General features: G+C 52.6%; 1 protein-coding gene across 5 annotated transcripts in view; it reads left to right on the top strand.

Moving 5' to 3' along the window:
* The window catches only part of Sh3bp2 (SH3 domain binding protein 2), a 36,637-nt gene extending 12,370 nt beyond the window's left edge, over positions 1 to 24,267 (top strand). For 3 of the 5 annotated variants that reach the window (XM_087909107.1, XM_087909108.1, XM_087909109.1), the window contains exons 2-13: positions 13,338 to 13,477; positions 14,538 to 14,640; positions 15,688 to 15,805; positions 16,177 to 16,247; positions 17,188 to 17,276; positions 17,600 to 17,668; positions 20,343 to 20,994; positions 21,541 to 21,649; positions 21,878 to 21,933; positions 22,223 to 22,304; positions 22,480 to 22,539; positions 23,061 to 24,267. In XM_087909107.1, coding sequence (XP_087765233.1) covers positions 13,342 to 13,477; positions 14,538 to 14,640; positions 15,688 to 15,805; positions 16,177 to 16,247; positions 17,188 to 17,276; positions 17,600 to 17,668; positions 20,343 to 20,994; positions 21,541 to 21,649; positions 21,878 to 21,933; positions 22,223 to 22,304; positions 22,480 to 22,539; positions 23,061 to 23,198 — 1,683 coding nt within the window. In that variant the 5' untranslated portion in view covers positions 13,338 to 13,341 and the 3' untranslated portion in view covers positions 23,199 to 24,267. Of the gene's footprint in view, positions 1 to 5,233; positions 5,428 to 11,731; positions 11,911 to 13,337; positions 13,478 to 14,537; positions 14,641 to 15,687; positions 15,806 to 16,176; positions 16,248 to 17,187; positions 17,277 to 17,599; positions 17,669 to 20,342; positions 20,995 to 21,540; positions 21,650 to 21,877; positions 21,934 to 22,222; positions 22,305 to 22,479; positions 22,540 to 23,060 lie in introns of those variants that run through there. The other 2 variants (XM_087909106.1, XM_087909105.1) reach the window with 2 other exon arrangements.
* The last annotated feature ends 683 nt before the right edge of the window (positions 24,268 to 24,950 follow it).

Raw genomic sequence — 24,950 nt, 5'->3', positions numbered from 1 at the left:
ATGGAGCCGGAGCTGTCCCTAGTGAATCTGCTGCCTAACTACTGAAGCAGCCTGTTCACAGTGGTCACTTAGGTAGAGATATGCTCTCTATGTGGGGGGGTACTCAGAACTGGGTGCCAGTCTCAGGGGGCAGCTCCCAGTGTTTATTGCAAGGCCTAGGCCATTAGAATGCCCAGGCTAGCTGCATTGGGTGGGAGAGTAATGAGCTTCTCTGAGCCATGGCCCATGACCATCTTCTGAGCAGGACCACGAAAGATGCAGGGTGCAGTTGTGGGTGAGGTGCCAGGAACCCGGGGGTGGACCTGGCCTCTACGTCAGCACTCTAGAAAGTTTTTTTCTCAAGCAATTAAAAGGTGGAAACTTGTCAGTATTTGTGATGAACTGAAGTGTGAATCCTGAAACGCCTCTGCTGGCTTGTGGTTTGAGGCAAGAGAGCAGGCTTGCTGCAGGCATCACGCCAGCCTGCATTTCCTGGAGCCTTGGTCCGTGTCATTCTCCCCAACCCCACCCACCCTCACCATACTGGGCCTGGTTGTCACCATCATGGAACTCTTCCCCAGACATCCTCCTTGAAGCCAGCGTGCTGCCCCCTTCTGGTCAGAGCAGACTCTGCAGCAAGTTTGGGGGTCTCCCAGAGCCCTGGACCTCATCATTCCCAGCTTGCCCTCAGCACGGGGGACATGCCACCACCCAGCTCAGGCACATTTATTAGGAGCAATGATCCTGGGAAAGGAAGGCCCTGGACGGACATCCCAGGACATAAAGACGTAGTGAGTCTCCTCTAGTGCTGTGCTGTGTGGTAGAGGCCTCGCTCCCTGGCCCAGCCTTGCAGCTGGTCTCACCCAGTCAAGGCCCAAAACATCAGTGAGCCTTGGCTACAGCCAAAATGGACATCAATTCTATGAAAGACTCTTGTGTCCATCAGTTTGGCTCTGAGTCACACATTCTGGGCTCAGGGATGTGCTAGTTAGAGCTACACTAGAGATGTGCCCTTGTGAATGGCCTAAGCCCGCTTTCTAACTGCTCGTCATCCATCTCTTGGGCCCCTGGGGATTTAGTGAGACCCAAGTCATGAGGAGTGCTGGAGTCACATTCGGTGACACCGGTAGGGAGGGCTGAGCTGCTGATGTGACTCCAGAGAAAGGGCAAGATCCTAAGGAGTTCTAGCCTCAAAGAAAGTGACTTTCAACTTTAAAATGTAGGTGTTGGGAATAGCTGGCCCTGGGGCAGGAAATGGTGGTCTCACCACATCCCTTTGGCCAGGTAGCTGGCTTAGCCTTTGCTCTGTGGTTGAAACAGCTTGACTGAGCCAAAGAAGAGCAGGTCTGGGGGTGGGAGAGATACCAACAGTTTTGGTGCATCTGGGCAAGTATGGTGTCCCATTCACAAGAACTACGAATGGCTTCCAGAGAGATCTGGCAACCAGGGAAGCGAGCTTGAGGTCATCGCTTCGAGACAGATGCAGCATTGCAGTGCTCGCCTCTTCCTGGCAGGGCATATCAGGAAGTCAGACCAAAGTACAAGGCAGCTGGGCATCCCATCAAGAACTTTGGCAAGGCTCCATTTGGGCCCACTTCCTGAGGCAGTACTAACGGAGTCCTCCACGCTAGAGAGCTGGAAACAATAGACGCTTACCCCTTCATGGTTCTGGAAATCGTAGGTCCAAAGCCAAGGGAAAGGCAGGTCAGCATGTCTTCACAAGGCTGGTAGAGGGAGCCTGCCTCGTTGGCTTCAGTCTCCTGTGTTTACGTGGTCTCCGGTGTCATCCTTGGTTTTTTTTTTTTTTTTTTTTTGGTTTTTGGTTTTTGTCTTTTGTTTTTTTAAAGGCAGTTTTCACTATGTAATCCTGGCTTGATTCAGACTCTCTCTGTAGATCGGGTTGGCCTCAAACTCATAGAGACTTACCTGTCTCTGCCTCCCAAATGCTAGGATTGGAGGCATGAACCATCACATCCTGCTCCACGGTCATCTTCAGGGAGGTTTGCCATTGGCCAATCCAGAATGGGACCCTTAAATTACATGTAACACCCTCTTCCAACCTAGGTTATATGTACAGGTTGCAGGAATATGGCTGTGTCCTTTCGGGGGTTGCCATTTAGGTTGTTGTACCACATGACCTAGAAGAGCTCTTTGCCCTCTAGGCCACCTATTTGATTACCAAGAACAGAGTTCCCAGGAATCCTTGAAGCCCTTCATTGTACAGTGGGCAGAATGGGGCTTGGAAAGGGGCTGCGTGGGTGGGCCTGAGACTGGCAGGAGAGTGGACATAAACCCTATAGGAGGAACAGATGTGAAATATCTTATTTTGAGAGGTTGAGGTTTCCAATTAGAGGTGCCACCAGCCTTCCCTGGGCTCAGCATCCATCCCAAGCCTGGAAAATTCTCCTCTTTGCCCTTGGCACACTCAATGCCTGAGCTCTCTAAACAGGTGATCAGCAGAAATCAGACTGGGCACCAGAGTCCTGGGTGCTAGGAGTGGGTTCCAGTCCAATGCCACTGATTTCCTGGCTGTGAGTCAAGTTTGCGTCATCCTGTCTGAATCTCAGTAGAGTACTGATGTCAGCAGGGGGAGCCTCCTGTGAGGCTTGAGGTGCCGGAGTGGGGCCAGCTTAGATCCTGCCACTGTCTCTTAGTTAAGGGTTTTGTTGCTGTGAGAAGACACCATGGCCATGGCAACTCTTGTAACGAAAATGCTTAATTGGGGTGGCTCACTTACAGTCTCAGATAGTCCATTATCATCAAGACAGGGAGCGTGGTGGCATGCAGGCAGATGTAATGCTGGAGAAGTAGCTGGGAGTCTCACATCTTGCAGGCAACAGGAAGTTGACTGACAGTCACCCCGAGGGAAGCATGAGCAAAAAAGACCTCAGAGCCCACCTCCACAGTGACACATTTCCTTCAACACGGTCACACCTCCTAATTGCGCCACTCCCCTTGGGGGGCATTTTCTTCCAAACCTCCATACACTGTGTTAGTGCTTTGAACAGGCTGAGGTATGCCAGGCCCTGAGTGAAAATTCTTTATCATTTTTATTCTGATTAACCCTGGGCCCCTGCTTAGCTTTGCTGGCTAGCTTTTACATTCTCTAGTAAGTGCCTTGAGTCTGGCCTGGTGGGGAGAGGGTATCCCCAAGTTTGGGAACTTAGGAGGATAGAGTGCAAGTCAGGGCTGCCTAACCCCAGCCACATGGATCTTCCTGCTTGGGTTCTGGTGTGGGGTTGCCCCACAGGACAGCACAAGGCAAAGGTTATGCAGTGACCATCATGGAAGAGGGTGCTTAAATGTCTTCAGTTTTCAAGAATATGACTGGCAGTGTTGTTTACTATCTGGGGAGATGAGAAGGCACTTGGAGAAACTGAGGCCTAGATCCAAGGGGCCTGCAGACATCACATAGCTCAGGACTCCTAGCTGGGATTAGGGGAGGTTCCAACAGTGGTCTACCTCTTGTGGAGACTCCTTGCTTGGGCTCTGACACCCCTATAGGATTATGGGGTGAGACTTACAGATTGGAGACCTGACTGGGGGTCAGGGTGGGTGTGATCCACCATCCACTTCCACCTCAACTGCATTTAAGAGTTTGGGGACAAGAACGGGGTGTGGGTATGTTATATGCCTCTCTACCTTAGATTATGTCCATCCTTCTATTTATCTGGTAAGGGGGAACATATCTTCAGAGAGCTGGCTGTCTCCTGTTGGGATTCAAGACTCTCTACTCTCCTCTTCCTAGGCCCTGGCTACCATGTTGCTTGTGGAGTCCTGTAAGCCGCCCCCTGAGTCCTTCATACTGTGAAGGGCTGCCTCCATTCTAGCAAACTCTTCCTCCCTCAGACCTAGGGCTCCACTCCAGGAAACTTCCTCTGGAGCCCACAGCTCCCGGACACCTTTGTGCTCTCTGGGAACCGGCCCATTGGTTTGTGTCCATTACTGCATGCTCCAGGGCTCCTCCTCCGATCCTTTAGCTCAGCCTTGTTGGAAAGGGGAAGGGCAGGGAGAAGAGGCCTGTATTCCCATATCCTACTCACTCTCTGCCCCAGCTTTCTGCAGCAGGCACTGCCTTTGAACACCTCAGAGGGTAGAACTTGGTGTAGGTTTAGGGAGGTCGGGGAGCTGTGTCCACCTTAAGGAGGCTCAGACAGCCAAGCTGATGCTAGTCTGCTCAGGCGACAGCCAACTGACCCCTTGGTGGCTTGGAGATATTGGCAGCAGAGCTGGGGCTACGGACATAGGGAAGACAGGAGCTCTTCACCAGCAAGCTGCCCTTTTTGCGTGGTTGACACACAGGCCTGTGCCTAGGAATGTTTATGTACTTGCATCATAGGCTTTTTGTTCAGGGCCATTTGAGTCAGAGCCACAGGGAGAGAGGTGAAAACTGGCTAGGAGGGTGGCCCGCGAAACCTCTTGGGCAAAGCAGAGACTCTAGCACTCCTGAGAACCCTGTAGTATGTGGACTTAGTCCTGCCAGGAGGTTGGCGCTCAGTCCCAGAAAACCCCCTTTTCCATCTGCCTCTTTCTATCCTGGGGTTGGGGCTCAGATAAGGAGAAACTGAGGTTGGAACAGCTGTCTGGGGATGAGGGACTAGGGCAGATAAAGAAGTTGGACTTGTGGGAGCAGAGATGCCTGGGAAGAGCTTATTCTAAGTGGAACACTGGACAGGAACCCTGGAACAATAGACATGTGCTGAGGCTGGTGAGTGCTTTTCAGAAAGCCAGATGTTAGTTGAGCTGAAGTGGAGAGGTGACTCAAGAGGCCTTGTTGGGAGGAGATTGATGTCTGGTCCATAGCTCTGTCCTTGTCCCTCAGTTCCTTGATGTTAAAGGATGCAGAAACTTCTATCTTGAAAGCCATAGGTACCAGGTATAAAGCACAGCTCTGAAAATGTGCCTCATGGGGAGGAGTGAGCTCTCAATGGGAGGTGTCAGCTCTGACTTCCTCAGGCCAGACACCCTAGGCTGTGAATGGCCTCACAGACTGATATAGCTTGAGATGAGGTGGCTGTGGGACTCCCAGCAGGACGCTCCCGTTGTAGGAACACGGCTGGCCCTAGAGTTGCATAAGCTCTAGGTGAGTTAGGGCCAAAACCCAGCAGGCTGGTGGGGTACTGCCTGGGCCCCAGGTGGATTTTAGGACCTTGCTATGTGGAAGTCATGAAATGTCTTCTCCTTGGGACTGCCCAGTAACAGGAAGTCCCAGACAGGGAGGAAGCCCTTTGGGCCCCAGCTCCCCACCCCCATTCAGTGGACTGAGCTGCTCTACAGCTGGGCAGTGCTGGGAGCAGTCAGGGGCCTTGGCGCTCACATGCTTGGAAGATGCAGGTTACAGGCCCTCCTCACAGCCCCTGGGATGAATAGCCTCTCTGGGCTCAAGGATTCCTGTCCCCAGCAGGTCACAGGAAGGACTAGTGCCATGTGTTGGGTCAGCGCCATGAGGTAAGTTGAACAGCTGGACTTGGGGTTCTGGAAGTGGCACCGGCCTAGCTAATACAAGACTTGGGTGGGGGGAAGGGAAGACCACAGCCCTTATCAGGGTTAAGGCAGGCACTAATGGGACTTGGTTCTGTGAGAAGCAATAGTCTTTAAGGAGATTGGCCTCTGTCAACTTAGCTCTTAGATCTGAATGGTCCAAACAGGGCCCAGAGACGGAACTGGCCATGAGAAGACTCTTAAGACTTTGTCATGTGTCACCCAACAGCAGCTGCGGGGAGGTGGAAGCCCGTCTGCCAGAGTGGAAGTCCAGGCCTATGAGCCCTTCCTACTGTAAGCCCTGTCTAAGGTGGCCTTGGTGTTGGGTTCAGTGTCTACATATATTGCATGAGTGTGTGTGTGTGTACACTTGAGGGGACAGAGGGAGCTGCGTGAGGTCCTGGATGCCTGTATGGGAGTACTGTGCTCAAGGACCTGACATAGTGGATAATCCCAAGGCTTCAGAAGGCTGATGATAGGGGCTGTTCTTGTGCCGCTGACAGCGCTGCAGCCCCTGTGGCTGCCTCCTGAGTTTCCTCATACAGCTGGTCACTAGGCCTTTCTAGCATTTTGGTTTTGATTCTCTTACAGAGAAAGATTCTGGGAAGAGAAAGGAAGGGAGAAAGGGAAACTAAAACGGTAGAACTTTTGAGCCAGTGTGAGCTGGGGCAGCCAAAGGGGTGACTGGCAAGCTGTGGCAGTGGGCTGGGCGGGAGGCGTATAACGGGAGCTCCTGACTTACCAGATAAATACAGCACAGGCGACTTTGGATGAGTTACTGGCTTCTCCAACCCTTGATATCCTCATTGGTGGCATTGGGGATAATACTGGTTGGAATATCAGGGTGTTGGGATAATGATGTGGGGTGGTCCTGAAGGGCACAGAGTCTGGCCCATGAGGAGGGTCCAATGCAAGTCCTGAACCCTTCTGGGCCTCAGTGTCCTGGTCTGTAAAGTGTAAAGTCTGAGTTCATATGTGCCCCGTGAAGGCTGATGAGCTGTTAGGTAGTGGGCTGCCAGCCTCTAGGGTCCACTCATGAAGGATCTTAGACTGTGACTGTGTCTTTGTGTATGTTGCTTGCACATGAGTTTTTTATTTTATGAGTGTGAATAAATAGGTGATTTGCATATGTCTATAGTACAAATGTGTCTATTAGCATACATATGTGAGCAAGCACATGTGTAAGTATGCGTGAGTGTGAGCACACGAGTTTATGCTTTTAAAAATATGTCATTTTTAATTATGTGTGTATGTGTGTCTATGTGGTGATATGTGCATGTGAGTGAAGCTGCCCACAGAGTCTAGAATAGCACATCAGATCCCCTGGATCTTGAGTTATAGGCAATTGTGAGCCACCTAATAGGGGTGCTGGGAACCAAACTTGGGGTCTCTGCAAGGGTAGCACCCACTTTGAATTACTGAAGCATCTCTACAGCCCCTAGAGTATGTTCTTGAGCATGTGAATAAGTGTGTTCACATGTAACTATGTCTGGATGTGTGGGTCAGTTCCTATGAGAACAAAAGTGTCTTACTTTGAGTTGCTGTGATGAAACACCCTGACCAAGGCAGCTCATGAAAGAAGTTCCAGAGGGCTAGAATCCATGACCATCACAGCAGGGAACATGGTAGCAGGCAGGGAGGCACGGCCCTGGAGCAGTAGCTGAGAGCTCACATCTGGTCTACGAGCACAAGGCAGAGAGGGCTAATTGGGAATGGCACGGGGCTTTTGAAACCCTCAAAGCCCACACCCAGTGGCATATCTCCTCCAACAATGTCATAGCTCTTAATCCTTCTCAAGCAGTCCCACTAACTGGGGAGCAAGTGTTCAAATCTATGAGCCTTTGGGGACCATTCTCATTCCAATCACTACAATGACTATATGTACATGTATATATGTAACATGAGGGACATTTACAAGATCATGTGTTCCTTTGTATACCTGAGTGAAAACATATGTATGCACAAATATCCCGATGGTACCTGGTCTCCTTTCCCTTGGGTTGGGAGCCCCCAGTCCTGCCTTGCCCTGCAGCTTCACAAAGAGCAGCTGGGTTTGGTCACACTTTACCGTAAGCCCTTGATGTTGTGGTCACCAGAGGAATTGATTCTTTCACACAGACAGAGTTGTAGGTGTTAAAGGCTGTCAGAGCCCAGACCTTCACAGGCCACATCCTGTATTCATGTATAGGCTCATACATGTATGTATATATACACACATGTACTAATGTGCACACATGAACATTGTGTGAGTACAATGCCTGTGATGTTAATCAGGTGTGCCATGCAGGACCACAGCTTATGTATGGACCCTTGTGGGTGATGACCGCTCACCCCTGCAGGGTGGCGAAGCCTCAGGACAGGCACAAGCCACAGAACTTATATCTAGTGGAACCTGTTAACTTGTGTCACAGCGTGGTTTTTTATTTTTATTTTATTTTATTTTATTTTGGTTTTTTTGAGACAGGGTTCTTTGTGTAACAGCTCTGGCTGTCCTGGAACTCACTTTGTAAACCAGGATGGCCCCAAACTCACATAGCTCTGCCTATCTCTGCCTCCCAAATGCTTGGATTAAAGGCATAGGCCACCACTGCCCGGAATGAGTGGTTCTTGTTTTGTTCGTATCCTCCAGCAGCCTCTGGCAGCAGAGCCATCAGAATCAAGATCGACTATGAGAGCAGGAGAGAAGGTCTGTGTAGGAGTGGAGAGGCTTGACCTGGAGAATGTGTGGCAGGTGTCCAGCCTTCCTAGTGTGCATATGAGTACATTTACAGGCTTAAATGCATGCTCGCGTGTGTATACGCAAACAGCAATCACACACTTACAAGGTTTCAGGGACTCGAGTCATACATAACATAACCTTGACCCACAGATACCCAAAGCCCTGGTGCAGATGGAGGCCTGCAGCTGCAAGCTAAAGGGCCCATGAAGCCCAGTGAACCCAGCAAGTGAGTCCTGACCCTGCTGCCTCAGCCTCCCACTTAGGGTGGGGATTTGTGGCTAGGCTACCAGAGGAGTCTGAGGGGTGGACTCTTCCATGGCTCCCCTGCCTATGGAGACTCAGCGGAAGATGAAGGCCGAGTGAGATTTGCACTGTCGTCTCTGTTCTCTCTCTCAAAGCTCCCATCCACAGTGACTCAGCTTACTGAGGCTGGTGTTCCTACAGCGAAGGGAACTGAGTTCTCCGACCCCATGAACTGTCTGTTCCCCGGCATGAATGAATTGAACTTAACTATCGGGTCCCGGGGGTTGGGGTGGTACTATAGGTACTGAGGTGATTAGCTAGGAAGTCAGTCAGGGGCCAACTACGAGCCTTTGTCCCACCCACAGGCAAGCCAGGACCTTCTTGGTTTCCCTTCAGCTTTCCCAGGCGCAGGTGGTGCTGTAGTCGGCAAGCTGGGCTCAGATCCTCTAAGAGCAGCATGATACCATCAGGGGCCACATCCTCTTTCGGCTCACAGTCTGGTCTGGCATTGGGCTGCTGAGCAGGAGGCACCCCGGCTTACCCACCCGGTGTCAGGCAGGGCTCGTCCTCTGGAGAGGGCTTGTGATGTCAGTTCTGTCTCTGACGTGAGGATGTTCCTAGGAGAGGAGAAGGTGGCACACAACTTGGATTTCCCACAAGGTTAGTCAGTGGCCACTTCCGAGCTTTCAGTCTGCCCACAGTAGGGTGGTAGCCCGGCCTTGTCCTCTCAGCCACTGAGATAAAATAAGATGGGACTGAAGCTGCCCGACCCCTGTGCCCAGCCCCACCCAAGAAGGGAAGCAGGAGGAGGTAGGCCTCGCCTTTCCTCACAGCAGCTCCAGACAGAGTGGGGCTCCGTTCCAGGGGCCTTCAACAGTCCTCAGTTCAGTTACCCACCAGGAGCAACAGTGTCTTACTTGAGGCACTCCGGGTTCCCACTCTGGGCCTGAAAGCTACGTATGGGGGGAATGATAGCCTACTATGTCAGTGTCGCATAGAGGGAAGGCTGTGTCGCACACCGGGACATAGGGCCTCTCCCAGTCTTGGGGAACTGCTTGGGAGAGGGAATGCTGAAATTTGCTTGTTCTTGGCCTTGTTTGTTGCTAGTGCATGCAACAAAATGCAGTAGGATTTTATATATTCATCTCACATCCTTCCACCTTGCAAAAGTCACTTACTAGTCCTGATAATTTCTCAGTTTCTTAGAATTTATGCTACATAAAGTCACCTAATCAGCCGGGCAGTGGTGGCGCACGCCTTTAATCCCAGCACTCGGGAAGCAGAGGCAGGTGGATCTCTGTGAGTTTGAGACCAACCTGGTCTATATAACAAGGAGTGAGCGAAAGCGTTCCAGGACAGGATCCAAAGCTATACAAAGAAACCCTGTCTCAAAAAACCAAAAGAAAGAAAGGAAGAAAAGAAAGTTCCCTTTTGTTCCTAGTTTATTGAGTATTATTCTTATGAATATCTAGATTTCAGCAAATGCTTTTTCTGTATCTTTTAAGGTGATCTTGTGGTTTTGTTCTTTATCAAATGGTGTGTTATATTGATTGCCTTCACCACTGCATACATCAGGCAGGGCAATCCTAGCATGGGGTAGAGGCAGGGAAAGCAGAAGTTCAGGGTCATCCTCAGCTACCCAGATAGTTCAAGGCTATCCTGAGCTACGTGAGATTCTGTCATAAAAGAGCAACCCAAACAAAACAAAACAAAAACTCAGAGAATTATTTTTCTTTAGTTTCCATGTCTTGTGATCTCTTTACCTGGCTTTGGTATGGTGATGATGCTGGCCTCAGGGCTTGGCTCTTTTTTTAAAAAAATATTTTTATGATTTATTTAACTTTATTTTATGTGCATTGGTGTGAATGTGTCAGATCCCCTGCAACTGGATCTTCAGACAATTGTGAGCTGCCATGTGGGTGCTGGGAATTGAACCCGGGTCCTCTGGAAGAGCAGTCAGTGCTCTTAACCACTGAGCCATATCTCCAGCCCCAGGGCTTGGCTCTTATATTTTCTGGGAGAGTTTGCATATGGTTAGTGTTCTTGGAATCTAATATTTAAAGGCTAAATTGCTTTAGTTGCAACAGCAGGCAGTGGAAGCAGCTTGGACTAAGGTGAATTCTTGGGTGTGGGTTCCTGGAGTCTGTGCACAGAGACAGACACAGAAGGTAGAGGGCAGAGGAAAGCACACTAGAAAGGTTGAGGACAGGGGCAGGACCGAATCAGGAAGGGCATAAGTGTTGCCAGGTGTGAGAGTGTACAGCAGTAATACCAGTACTTGGGAGGCTGAGTCAGGAGGATCACAAGGTAGAGGACAGCCTGGGCTACAGCGTGAGACCTTCTCTCAACCCCCAAAAGGCAGAATTGTGCCCATGACGGTTAGAATAAAGAAGTGACTGGAAGGTAATGAAAGGAAATTGGTGGAGGCAGAAGACAGGCATGAGGAGGGCAGAGACATGGCCTGCTCAGAGTCAGTGGAGGAGGGGATCCACAGGGTGGCTGGAAGAAGGGGGCAGCCTAGTGTTCTGGGTAAGATGCCAGCAGTCCTCTGGAAACAAACACACCAGGCAGCCAGACCCTTTGGATGAGGAAGCTGCAGGGACATCAAGGCAGCATGCAGTGGCAAGTGGCCTGAAGAGTTTGCCTCACACAGAGGCTCGGAAACCAGGGAGAATATGCCTAGTAGGGGCAGCTGAGTGGGCATGGAGCCCGAGGAATATATCAGAGCAGTCACTGAAGGGCAAGTGTATTGTTCTATCACAGATGTCCCATCCTGGGGGCACCCCGTATTATAGTAGGAGATGGAGGAGGCCAACAAGGGCTTTACCAGCCTTGGGCAGCCAGGGACACTCTTCTGGGGCTGATACTTAGAAGAAGCCAAGTAGGTGAAAGCTGCCAAGGGCTGGATCCCTGACTCCTTAGGGGAATTCTCTACAGAGGGAGACCCACGGATTTATATTGGCACAGTTACATGATGGGGTGCAAGAAGAAGAAGTAGGGTAGGTACCATTTTACAGAAGCTCATACCCAAGGGGTGAGCTGGATGGAGATCCACAGGCGCGAATTTTGAGATCCTCAGGTGTTGGGAATACGAGCGGGGCTTCCTCTTTGCATCAGTGGCTTCCTTGTTTGTCTAGATGGCACTTGATTCCGGACTGTATAGGGACAAGTTTCCAGTACTCGTAGCCCACCACCGTCAGTGCGGTGGGTGGAGAAGCTGACGTGTGGAGGGGCGGGTCGGTTTCCTCACCTGGCCGCTAGCCCTTACCCCGCCGCCCACGAGGGGAGGAGTCAGTGGCGCCCCGGCCTTGGGGCTCTACAAGCATGGCGGGCTCGGGGTCGCGGCCACGGAGCTGGGGCTGGCGGGAGACGGGCTCAGGGGATGAGGCTGCGGCCGGTGGGCCCGGCCCGGGACTATGTCGCTGCGCTCAGGGAAGGCGGGCGCTGGCCGCCCCCCGGAAGCCGGCTGTGCCCGCCGCGTGGACATCGTGAGTACTGATCCCGGAGCTCGGGATCTGGGACCCAGCCCTGCGTTTGAGCACCCGCACTCACCTCAGACCCCCAGTCCACAGACCTAGGCCCCCAGCCTCTGCACCACCGACCTGGGACCGCAAATCCCTGGGGCCCCAGTAGCTACTCCAGCTTCCACCCAGAACAAAGGCGAACGTGGGCCAGCCACAGTCGGCCAGTCCGGGGCTCCAAGCCTGACGCCGGGTCTGTCCGTCTGCCAGCACCTCCGCAGAATGGGCGCGTGTGTGTTCATGGGCACCCTCCTCGCACCTCATCGCTGGGCTGGAACCCAGGGTCCCCTCAAGGCTTTGCGCGGGGGGGTGTGGTCGCGCCATTGTTCCAAACCTCCGCCTCCGTTTTGGGACTAAGGGCCCCTTCTCCTTGCTCCTTCTCCTGCTGGTGTGGACCACGGACTGATGCGTTTGGGTGTTTATGGTTCTGGTGTGTGTGTGTGTGGTGGGGGGATAGCCAACTGACCCTTTCAGAGGCCAAGCTGAGGTACCCTGTGAACTTAATTTCCTAACACACATTTGATGTAGTGAGCCTGACAGTTGACAGGGGCTTGATTGATTCCCATCCTTTTCTCTTTCATTTTCTAACGCTCTGGATGTCCCTGCCTCTGCTTTCCTAATGCCGAGCTTACAGGCTTGAGCCTCCCTGGGCCTGGAGTGTTTTCTGTGTATGTATTTGGAGGTTGGCACTGTAGTAATAGCGTCGCAGCAGCCCGCCCATTTGAATCTGTCCCTAACCTTCTTCAGAGCAGGCCACTGACCTTGCCCCCGCTGCAGCTGGCTCCTCAGGAGTCCCAAGATGGACCTGATGGGGTGGGCAGTGGCACTGACAAAACAATGCTAGTTTAGGGGTTAGATGTAAGGGTTCCTCACAGAAAGGAGCCTTTAGGTTTTGATACGCTGAGCTGATGAAGTGGAGACTAGCAAACCTGCTAAATGGTCCTCATGATCCTGACACAAGAGTGTGCTGAGACCACTCTGTCCTCCCATTTTATAGCTCTCACAGCTGAGGCTGGAGAGCCTCCAGAAAGCCAAATTGGGAACCTTGGGTAGCAATGGCATGAGGCCTGATGTACCCGAGGTAGGGTTTTCTGAGTTCAGTCATTACTACCTCAGCCTTTATGGGGCCATTGGCTCAACGCACTCATGATACTTAGAGGACAGTGCGCAATGGCCTGGAGTTGAGATGTGGCCAAGAGGATTGGGAACTGGCTGTGTAGCACTGCAACCCCCAGCTTCTCACCCAGAAGTCTGGGGACTTGAGAGTTTCCTCCTTCACTGACCTGACCCTCCACTGCCTTCTAGATCTTAGAAATGTCCTCCCAGAATCCCCTGCCAAGCTGTTCCCTGCTGCCTACCGCAGCTGAGTCCTGTCTCTTTTGCTTCAATTGCAGCTTCATGGCGGCAGAGGAAATGCATTGGCCTGTCCCCATGAAGGCCATTGGTGCCCAGAATCTGTTGACCATGCCTGGTGGCGTGGCCAAGGCTGGCTACCTGCACAAGAAGGGTGGCACCCAGCTGCAAATACTCAAATGTGAGTTTCTGAATCATGGGACTCTCAAAGGGAGGACAGAGGCCTGCTTCTCCAGGGCTCTCGTGGGTCTTCTGGGGTTTCTTTTCCTTCTCTGGCAACTGGCACACCTGATGAAACTGATGGCAATCTCCTTAGCCTGAACCTTGTCACAAGAGCCAACATAGTACAGCTGGGCAGAGAGAAGATGAGTATTTGGTGGACGGTTCTGACTATGAGAACTTCAGTCTGCAGTCAAGGCTGGGGGACCTCAGGGCAGCCTGATAGATATGTTCCTTCAATGCTGTTCTTGCCTTGTGTGTAAGTTGTGGGTGAGTTGACTGGTCACGTGGCCCAAAATGAACCCATGTGCCAGGTCAGGAGCCAGCTGAGCGAGTTGCAAGGATGCTGAAGGCAAACAGCACTAGCACCTTGCCTGACTCTCCCTGATCAGCCATGGATAGTCCATGCCTTTGCCCCCACAGTTCCCTGCGCTGGGGACTCCCTGTTCCTGTGTCACCTAGTTGCGATGCTCTAGGTTGGACTGCTGGACTCTGCACACATCAGTTATACTATGTACAGCCTCCAAGGAAGAGCCATAACTAACCTTCCCCCAGGCCTGGATGGGTGCTGTTCTGGCCAGAGCTGGAGCAGAGCTCTTACCTGGTTCTCATCGGCCAGCTCTGGGGGCCTTAGCCCTGCTCTCCTTGCCCCGCCAGTTCCTTGCCTCCCCCAGCAGCCCTATTGCACTAAGCAAGGCTGCCATGGCCTCCTTAGGCTTCTGGTCTGGGCTCCACCCTTTCTGTTCTCAATCTACCTGCACAGAGGCCTCAATCTACCCTTTTCTTTGTATGGCCAGGTCCCCTGGAGTGGTGCCCCAAGACTGGCCAGTGTGCCAGTGAACTTGTCTGTATTTGACCCCACAGAAAACCCTAGGGAGGGGCAGCACACCAGTCCAACTTCCTGGTACCCCCCTCTGTAGTCTCAGGTCTGGTCCCAAGTTGTACAGGGCCTCTGGGGCGAGCCCCAGAGTGGAGCTGACTGGTGGCTTTGTGGCTCACCCCTGCTGCTGCATTGTCCCCAGGGCCCCTTCGCTTCGTGATCATCCACAAGCGCTGCATCTACTACTTCAAGAGCAGCACCTCTGCCTCTCCGCAGGGTGCCTTCTCCCTGAATGGCTACAACCGGTGAGTGTCCGTCTGTCTGCTGGCCAACCCCCACGCCAATTGCTTTCCCTCTCACCCTACACCACAGGGCCAATCGCTGGCTTTCCTGAGATGACTTTCTTCTGCTTGCTGGCTGTCACCTCATATTCTGGCCTTTGCTGAGGACAGGGGATGGGTGTGTGGGTGTATGTGTAGGGTGAAGCCTTTATTATGGCTTCTAGGCTAATGGGCAAGTATAACTTGAGCTAATGCACGTTGGCCTATTGGTCATCCTGAGTTTATCCTGTGGCCTTGAGGGCTGTGGGGATCTAGGCTCTATGCCCTGTAGCATTAGTCTGAGCCTTTCACTACCTCCCCAACCCCTTCTGCTTATTCTAAAGTTGCTCTGGGCCCCTTCTTTACCCTGACTATAGCCTCGAGGAGCCAGCCTTGGCCAGGTCCCTAGTCCAATCCTAGGCATTAGCTAATCAAAACTCTCTCCCTGGTCACTTTCCCCAGACTGGTGGCCTTCCTGCTGTGCCAGCCAAGCCATGAACTCAGTCTATTGACAGATGTGACTGGGCCCTAAGGATTGTCCAACCCATTCGGTAGGCTGGGCCTGAGAGGCCCTGGCCAGGACCTGTGATAGGCCAGGCTGGTACCCTGCCCAAGCCCCCAGTCAGCAGGATGGCCCCAGGTAGACTGATGTGTCTGAGAAAGGCCTGCATTAGGGAGCAAGCCACAGACCAGAGAGGCTGTCCAGGGGCTGCATGGGACCGAGCGGGGGAGTGATATCCATCTGAAATGACACTGATAAACACTGAGAATAATGGGACCGTGTCTCTGCGCTCTGCACACTGCTCCCGTGGGAAGTCCTCACAGACCCAGCCCCTTCCTGTGCCTATACCCTGCTGGTCCCCTGAAGCATCTAGATATCCTACCGAGAGAAGATGAGCAGGCGGAGACTGTCCAGATCTGCCCATCATCCCCACAGCATGATATTGATGCTGAAATCAATTCAGGGGTGGGATTGATGAGCCTGTTTCTTGAGTGTGGACAAACTGGTGACTTTTGGCAATGTGCCCTCAGAGTGATGCGGGCAGCTGAGGAGACGACATCCAACAATGTCTTCCCATTCAAGATCATTCACATCAGCAAGAAGCACCGCACGTGGTTCTTCTCAGCCTCCTCTGAGGATGAGCGCAAGGTGATCAGCAGGTAGCAGGGCCTCAGGAGCCTGGCAAGGTCTGGTCTCCTACCACCTCTAGGCAGGAGGCTATGGCCTGAAGGAGAAAGACTTGATTGGTGTATGGGTAGCCAGGTGGATTAGACCCACAGCCTGTATATATCGTGAGAATGTGCTGGCAGGGTATAGCCCTGAAGGGGCTGGGGGGCAGCTTGCAGCCCCAGGAGGGTGATTTCAACTCTGAGCCACATAATCTAGGCTGGACCTAGCTAGGTTCCTCTCCCTGAACCTTGGTGGTTCCTGCAGATCAGCTAGACAGTGATCGGGGGAAGGTGAAGTCGGACCCCATTCTGGGTAGTGTTATACTTACTATGGCTGTTCCCGACCCACAGAGCTGGATGGCCTTGCTACGCAAGGAAATCGGCCACTTCCATGAGAAGAAGGAGTTCTCTCTAGACACCAGGTACTCCGAGGGATGTGGTGGGTGGGCAGTAGTCCCTAGGGCTTCTGGGCTCCTAGGGCTCCCTTCCAGTCCCTGAGGACCTGGCCATGAAGGCTTTTGTGGAGGTGCCAGGCAAGCTTCATGTGTGTGGAAGCACATACTGCTTACATAGGCATATGCATGGGTGAACACATCATCTGTGTTCTTGTCAGTCTTCCCGCTGTCTCTGTCTCACTCCGTTGTGCTTGTTTGTACCCCCTATTTGGGGTTCATATGTGCTTTTTCTCTCTCCCCTACTGCGGAGTCCCAGCTTCTACAGCTCAGGGCTTTGAGTTCCCTACTCCTTGGATCCACTCTGTCCCTTGGGAACTCAGTCAATCCTGGTCTCTGCATTCTCACCCATGAAATGGCCAGGCAAACAACAGGACATACACCAATCCTATCATAGTCAGTGAAACTGGGATCCAGAGAGGTCTGGGCACCCCCAAGGCTGTCCTGAGGTTCTGGACAGAATCTAGAGCTCCTGGCCATTGGTCTAGCCTGGCATCTTGCAACATCTCAGCCCAGAGTTGAATGAGCCTCCTTGAACAGGAAGTAGACATATGGACCCAGCGCTGAGACATCTAGCTGGTCAAGGTTTGCAAAAAAACCACAGTGAGGCAGGGAGGTGGCACCCATAGATGGTCCCAAGCCTCCAGTCCCTCTGTCTATTCTTGAACCACATGTATAGATACGTGCAAATGTCTTTCTATATGACATTTGTGTTCTTTTGTCTATATACAGGTGTGATGGGTTGTCATTGTATGTGTTCATATCTGTGTGTGCCCTTGGGTCCCCAAGTGGATGCCAACATCTGTGGTGTCTGTCAGGAGTGTGTGTGTGCACAGGTCGCTTACTACATGTGAGTGCTAGGGGACCCCAAGTCCAGTGCTCACTGCCTGTTCCCTGCTCCGGGTTTCAGTGACTCTAGCTCAGACACGGACAGCTTCTATGGTGCCGTTGAGCGACCTATAGATATCAGCCTCTCTCCATACCCCACAGACAACGAAGGTAAGGCCATCTCTGCCCCTGCCATGTATCCTCTTGACTGCTGACATTGAGCCCACGCGGGCTGCCTAGAGGAGAGAAATGGCATGTTTAACTTTGCTCCCTGCTCTGCCCTCTGGCAGAGGGATGCGGTTTCTCTGCCTCGGACCTCCAGCAGTGTGAGTTCAGGTTTCAAACCCTACCCCCTCGTCTTCAAAGCCCCATGCCCCCTGAGTGCCCTGTTCTGATGAGTGGAGCACTGTGACAAAGCGCAGGGGGCCATGCCATCCTGTGCATGCAGCGCACCTGGGCTATGTGGTGTCTCCTCTTCCATTCACTGCCTGTAGACTATGAACATGAAGATGAAGATGACTCGTATCTGGAGCCTGACTCCCCAGGGCCCATGAAGCTTGAGGGTAAGTAGGGTCGCTAGGCCTTGGGGTCCCTTGGTGGGTAGGGACTGGGGACTGGGAACAAGAATAGAGCCTCTCCTCTGCTGGTGTGTCTTTTTCGTTTCTTTGTTGTTTGAGACAGGGTCTGTCTATAGCTCTGGCTGTCCTAGTCTTTCCTCACCAGGCTGACTTGAAACTCAAGAGATCTGACTGTCTCTGCCTCCTAAGAATGAAATTAAAAACATGTCCCACCATGCCTAAAAGGCTGCGGGCCTTGCTCTGGGCGATCTCAGTTTCCTTTCTGTGGTCCAAGTGTTCAGAGGTTCAGGGCTGATTGACTGCTCATCTTCTCCTGCTACCTCCCAAGCTGACTTTGTATGGATGGAGGGTCAGGTGAAGCCATGGGTGGTTCTGGAGGCCGAGACTGAAGACGGAGGGACATTGAGAAGGGAGCTGTTCTGAGGCAGGTCCATTGCCCGTGGCAACAAGCTCTCTGTGGACCATAGCTGTAGACCAGGCTGACAGCTGTGGCCTCAGTGTCCACCGCACCGCCTGAAGTACAGCCTCTGGGGCAGACGAGCGTACGGACAGTCGTGTGTGAGTGACAGGGCCGGCCAGGGCTGTGCAGGAAAGGCCAGGGCGTCTCTGTCCTGCCTCAGACCTTTTCCTCTTCACATCTCGTACTTTCCCTGTTCCTCAGAACACTCCAGCTTTGTCTTGTCTATCATGTCTTGGGGGTGATCTTCCATCTTTTTTTCCCATCCTCCAGGGCCTTGGCCTTTGCCTCCCCATGCCTCTTTTCACCATTGTTCCCGCTAGTTGTGGGCACTGGTGTCCTTACTCCCTTCCTTGGGGCCGGCTCTAGTGACACTCCTGCAGCTACCAAACCGTTCCTTTTTATTTCCTCTTCCCATATCTTCTTGTCTCAGGCCTCAACTTGACCACCCACCTCCAAAGAGAGGGAAAGTGAAGAGTTTCTGGCCTGAGCTATAGGTAGACATGTGCAAAGTACCTGCAGCCTCCACTGAACCCACTCTGCCATTCCCCCTGCACTGAACTCTCTCCGCCCCTCCCCTGCACTGAACCCCTTCTGCCATTCCCCCTGCACTGAACCCTCTCTGCCATTTCCTTCCACTGAACCCTCTCTGCCACTCCCCTTACACTGAACGCTCTCCGCCCCTCCCCTGCACTGAACCCTCTCTACCATTTCTTTGCACTGAACCCTCTCTGCCACTCTTCCTGCACTGAGCCCTCTCCACCACTCCCCCCTCCTCTCTAGACCTCCACTACTCACCACTGCCTCATGCCTCCCTGTACCTGGCACTCTGGCACTTCCTGCTCTTCTGTCTCCTGTGTTTACCCCTCCCCGTGACTGAGGGACACCTGAGCCTCAGTCCTCACTCCTGTCATTCCCACAGTTCCTGGACCAGCTCTCCTGATGACCCATATGACACCTGGACTAAATGTCACACAGTGCTTTTAGTTTGTTATAAACACAGACTTTCAGCTTCCTGCCAGTGGTTCTGGCCCTTCCTGCTCACCTCTTTTGTTCAGAAGTCACCCTTCCCCTTGCTCAGGCTTGGGACTCCTCGCTCTTAACTTCTGTTTACTTCACCCTGTGTGAGAGAAGAGCCTTGATAGCTCTTCATGTGACATCTAGGCTGTAGGAACTTGGTCTGGATGACCTTCATGGGGATGGATGGTGAGGGCCAGGTAGTGTTGGCGGAGGCCGCTCATTCGTTTCCCAGCCGCCCAGACCCAAAATAATCACACAGAAACTGTATTAATTAAAATACTGCTTGACCTATTAGCTTATGCATATTTCTAGCTAGCTCTTACATGTTAAATTAACCATTTCTATTAATCTGTATATCTCCACGTGATTGTGGCCTACCGGTCAGGTTCCATCCAGTGTCCAGCGTCTTTCTCCTGTGGTGGCTACATGGCATCTCATTGACTCCACCTACTTTCTCTTCCTCTCTCTGCTTAGAATTCTCACCTTGCCCTATTCTGCGCTGCAAAGAAGCTTCTTTATTAACCAATGGTGTTCACAGCATCCAGAGGGGGATCCCACGTCACATCCTCTTTTCTGTCTAAATGAAAAGGAAGATTTTAACTTTAACATAGCAAGATTACATACAGTAAAACAGTTATCAAGGAAGAATTATAGTTACAATATTTATATCTATTTTATCTTTTATTATGACTAAGGAAAACTATAACTATCTATTCTTCAACTCCATCAAAGACTCCAGAAGGATATAATATTACCTAAGTAAACAGGAAGTGCATTGTAAGCAACTTCCAAAACTTTAGAATTGACAGAGACATCTCACTGCCTGGACAGTCACCCAAAGTTCTTCTGTAATGTTGGGGCATCCATCTTCAGCCTACAGGCCCATAGTATCTGGCAGACTTTTTCATAAAGCAGGAAATTTCAAAGACAGTTCCACCTATATTGGCAAGGTAGCACTGATGGTCTGGGCTCAGGGAGAGCGGGGTAGTGGTCTAGATATTGGCCATTAGGTAGGGCAAGGGTGAGACTATGAAGGATGCATACTGAATCAGCTGCTGCTGGCCGGCTGCAGGTAGGGCCATGAGGGGTGCAGACATGATTGGCTTCTGCTGCCTGTTGTAGTAGAGGGTGGTGGTGGTCCAGCCTCTTTGTGATGCCAACTTTTTTTTTTCAATTCTGCAGATACCCTGACACATCCACCAGCGTACCCACCACCCCCTGTGCCTGTACCTCGGAAGCCAGCCTTCTCTGATTTGCCCCGTGCCCACTCCTTTACCTCCAAAAGCCCAAGCCCCTTACTTCCACCCCCACCCCCTAAGCGAGGCCTTCCAGATACTGGCCCTGCCCCTGATGATGCCAAGAAGGACCCACTGGGCCTGAGGCGAGCAGATCCTGGCCTCAGGGTGCCTGCTACCCCTCGGAGAATGAGTGACCCTCCACTGAGCAATGTACCCACCATGCCCAGCCTCCGGAAACCTTGCTTCCGAGACAGTATGACCCCCAGCCCAGAACCTTGGAACCCTGGTCACGGGACTAGCTCTGTCTCCAGCTCCACTGCCATGGCCATTGCCACCTCTAGGAACTGTGACAAACTCAAGTCCTTCCACCTGTCTTCCCGAGGGCCGCCCACATCTGAGCCCCCACCCGTACCTGCCAATAAGCCCAAGTTCCTGAAGATAACTGAAGAAGCCTCCCCAAGGGAGGCAGCCAAACCCGGACTCTTTGTGCCCCCTGTGGCCCCCAGGCCTCCTGTGCAGAAGATACCCATCCCTGAGGCTACAGTTCGGCCTGCAGTGCTGCCTAGACCAGAAAAGACACCTCTCCCCCATCTCCAGTGAGTCTGACTGGGGCAGTGCCTCTGTGGGCTAGCCATGTGTGGTTTCCTTTCATTCTCCCTCAAAGGCCTGGAGCTTAGGCTCCAGAGGACCACCTGCCACCTGTGCAGGAGGCTTGGCTCTTCCATTGGTGTCCCTTGGGTCAGAGTGCGCTGTTTTGCCTCTTCCAATCTGTCCACGCCATCATAGCTTTGAGAGCTGGGACTGCCAGAGTCCCAAAGACAATCAGTAGTAGATCTTGGGCCCTGGCAGGGCCCTGTGCACCTGTCCCCTCTGTGATAACTTCTGAGCGCAGGGGCCCAGCCCGGGTGCTCAGCTGTATTGATGGCAGGCCTGATTTCCTAGTTGGGCTTTCAGATCTACGATAACCCCTTCCTGCTCTGGGCAGTGAGCTCGAGTCTCAGTGCTCTGCGGTCCTGAGCAGTTACAGCCACAGAGAAGCTGACACCAAGATTCTGATGCTAAGCTAGGACTTGTGTGGAGGAGAGGAAGGGGTGACCTGTCTGTGTCTGAGGGTGATATGATGGTCTTCCTCATTGCTCCAGGCGATCACCCCCTGATGGGCAGAGCTTCAGGAACTTCTCCTTTGAGAAGCCCCGACAGCCCTCCCAGGCTGACACTGGCGAGGAGGACTCGGACGAGGACTATGAGAAGGCAAGGCAGAGTGGGAGCTCAGGTCGCAGCCAGTCAGCAAGTGGGCAGACATGGAGAGCTGGGGGCTGGGGCCCTGGCTGGCTGTCCTGAGCAAGGGGCTGTATAACGCTAGCTTTGTGGGAGATGATACCACGCAAAGCCCTGTATTCTGATGCGGGTGGCAGCCAGCTGGAGGAGCAGTGATATTTCGCTCATGCTCTGACAGTGACCACTGCTGGCCTCTTTCAGGTGCCGCTGCCTAACTCAGTGTTTGTCAACACCACAGAATCCTGCGAGGTAGAAAGGTTAGTGCACAGCGCTTCTGGCCCTTGCTGTGACAGTGTGACAGTCCTTACTTGTCTCCCTTACTCACTTTGGTGCTGGGCAAGCCCAGGCTCCAGCCTGTGGCCTGAGCAAGGAGATGCGGTAGCAACGGGTCCGAATGGGGCTTTGTTGTTGTTGCTGCTTTCCTAAGCCCCTCTGCTTTATAACCTCTGCTACACCCTGAAACCCAGAGTGGTAGAGGGGGGTTGGAAGATGCCCATGAAAGCCATTGAGGGAGGTTCCCCCACCAACACGGCTGTTCTATTTTAGGTTGTTCAAAGCTACGAATCCGCGTGGAGAGCCTCAGGACGGGCTGTATTGCATTCGGAACTCCTCCACCAAGTCAGGGAAGGTAGGCTGCTGTTACAGGCAGGTGTGCCGCAGAGCCTGCGGTTCTTCCTCTGGGACCCTTGCCCAGCAGCACCCTCTCTCTGTTCTCATAGCTAAATGAGTAGGGAGGCCATGTGGGGCGTGGTCAGTCCTGCAGCTGCCTCTAATCCTTCTGCTCCGCATTTCCCTCCCTGTAGGTCTTGGTCGTGTGGGACGAGAGCTCTAACAAAGTGAGGAACTATCGCATCTTTGAGAAGGTGAGGGACTGGGCCCTGCTCTGAGGGTGGGGTAGGGACATTGTCCTCCAAGCAAGAGCCAAGTGAGTCCCCCTTACAGGAAGTGGCAGTGGGGAACTGGACTGGTACCTCCATACCCTCAGCTCTGCTCTGTCCTTTGCCCTCTGTCTCTTCCCCGTGGCCTTAGGCTCCCTCCTCTCCTAACCCTGCCTTGTCCTTGGCTTACTCTAGAAGTGCTGGGTAGCTCTCCTTGGCCCTTGGCTTTATTCACAGATCTTGCCCTGAGAGCAGGTTTCACACTGAACCCTAGGGGCCAGTGTGTGGGTACTGATGGCAGAGCTCAGGAACACAGGCCTGTTGTGTGGGCAGGCAGGTCGGGTACGGGGCGGGGGGGAGACATGGGCAGCTGGGAGCAAGCGTGCTTGGCGCCATTGTTACTGCTGTCCTTCCCCTTTGAGAAAATGGGGGTAGAGGAAGGGGATTTAGGCTTGAGGCAATGGGCTAGTCAGGCCCTGCTGAGCGTGATGTCTTCTGTCTTGTAGGATTCTAAGTTCTACCTGGAAGGGGAGGTTCTGTTTACAAGTGTGGGCAGCATGGTGGAACACTACCACACTCACGTGCTGCCCAGCCATCAAAGCCTGTTGCTGCGCCACCCATATGGCTACACTGGGCCCAGGTGACATCCGTTCCACACAGCTGTTGGGTAGAAGCAGCCATGGGGCCACAGCCCTGCCACACGGATGGAGACCTGCTTGCATGGGAAGATGAGCAGGAGTGGGCTTGACGGCAGACCTCATCAACAAGACTCCTAGCTTCAGTGGATAGGCTGGGTCCCGAGCTGGAGCAGACCACAACTATGAGAGGGCTGGCTGGCCCATCCAGCCCCTCCACGTACCACCTCTCAAGACTTCAGGGCCGATGACTGAGTTCTGCTTGGCCTTTTGACGACACAAAATCCAGTCCCCATAGCATACCCACCCTGTAGTGGGCTGGGACCAGGCCAGGCTGGGGTAGTTGGATGGGGCCTAAGGCTGGTCCTAGGACCCATAGGAATGCGAAGACATAGTCTCAGGAGGGACCACTGCCTCTTAATAAATCAGAGATGACCCTTGTCTCGATAGCCAGGGTTTGCTTGGCACTGAAGGGACAGCAGGCTCCACTGAGCATCACCAGTGTCCAGGTAGAGAGCTACTGACAGCAGCCCTGATGGGTGATCTTTAGTCTTCTAGGGCACGGACTGCTAAGTGAACTGACTGGGGGACATAGCTAAATAATATCTTGGTCCATCTCGGTCAGTCAGGCCTGGCTGGAGCCTGCAGTTACTGAGTGCCTCCTGTGTGCTGGTGCTGGAGCTGGCTGTTGACTGTACACAGCCCCTGGTCCGGCTTGGCCGAGCTTAGTCTAGAGCAGGTCAGCGAGTATGAGATGCTCATGATGGTGCAAGCCGTGTGTGAAGGAGCCAGGAGCTTGGAATCCAGCTGGAGGTTCTAGGAAGACGTCTAATAGGAAGTGTTGATTAGAGTGAGAGGGGAATGTGGGGCCTGGATAGGCTAAGGAGGGGGTGGAGAGAGTCGTATCCAGGTGCTCAAGTAGTTTGGGTGGTCCCAATTGGTTCCCTCAGTTTCTGCCATGAAATTCTGCCAGGACACACCCTTGGTACAGCCATCTAGCCTGGATGATTTTGTGAAAATAAATGCGTCTGGAGGTCAGGGCTGGCAGAGACCTTGGCATCATCTGGCCTTCACTGTACTTTATGTTGGAGAAGTTTTTTTTAATCTTTATTTATTATTTTATGTGTATAAGTGTTTTGTCAACATGTATGTATGTATCATGTGTGTGCCTGGTACCCCAGGGGACCAGAAGATGTCACATCCCCTGGAACTGGAGTCTTGAGTGGTTGTGAAGCTGCTATATGAATACTGGGGATTGAATCAGGGTCCTCTGGAAGAGGAGCTAGAGCTCTTTGCTGTTGAGCCATCTCTCCAGCCCTAGTGGGGAAGGTTTCTTACATAGAACCCACATCAAGGACTGTATTTGTGTCCAGTAGCCAGGGACTGCCATCTAGTGAGAAAGGCTTTTGTTTGAAACCCCAAATTCCTGCTGTGTTTTGGAGGCATGTGGTTGACTAGGTGAGTCAAATTTGTGGAAGTAGAAGACTGTGGCCCCAGGGCATCGTGAGGCTCAGTGAATGACAGACAGTGGATTCCAGTGGCCATCTGCTTCCAGAAACCAAAGTCTACCTCCGTCTTGGCAGAAGTTTCCTTTCAGCCTGCCAGGGGAGAAAGATCAGGATGCCATGGTCAAGTTTAGGGTACCTGGAACAATCCCTAGAGGACCGGCCATTTTCTCCTTGCTTTCTGTCCTAAATTCAATCAGGGACTGCGGCCATGCACACTATGATTACAGCATCCATTCTGTAAAATATGAAAGAG

Source organism: Myodes glareolus, chromosome 8 (genome assembly GCF_982192425.1).
Source record: "Myodes glareolus chromosome 8, mMyoGla1.1, whole genome shotgun sequence".
NCBI lineage: Eukaryota > Metazoa > Chordata > Mammalia > Rodentia > Cricetidae > Myodes > Myodes glareolus.
This window is presented reverse-complemented; position numbering and strand designations above follow the sequence as displayed.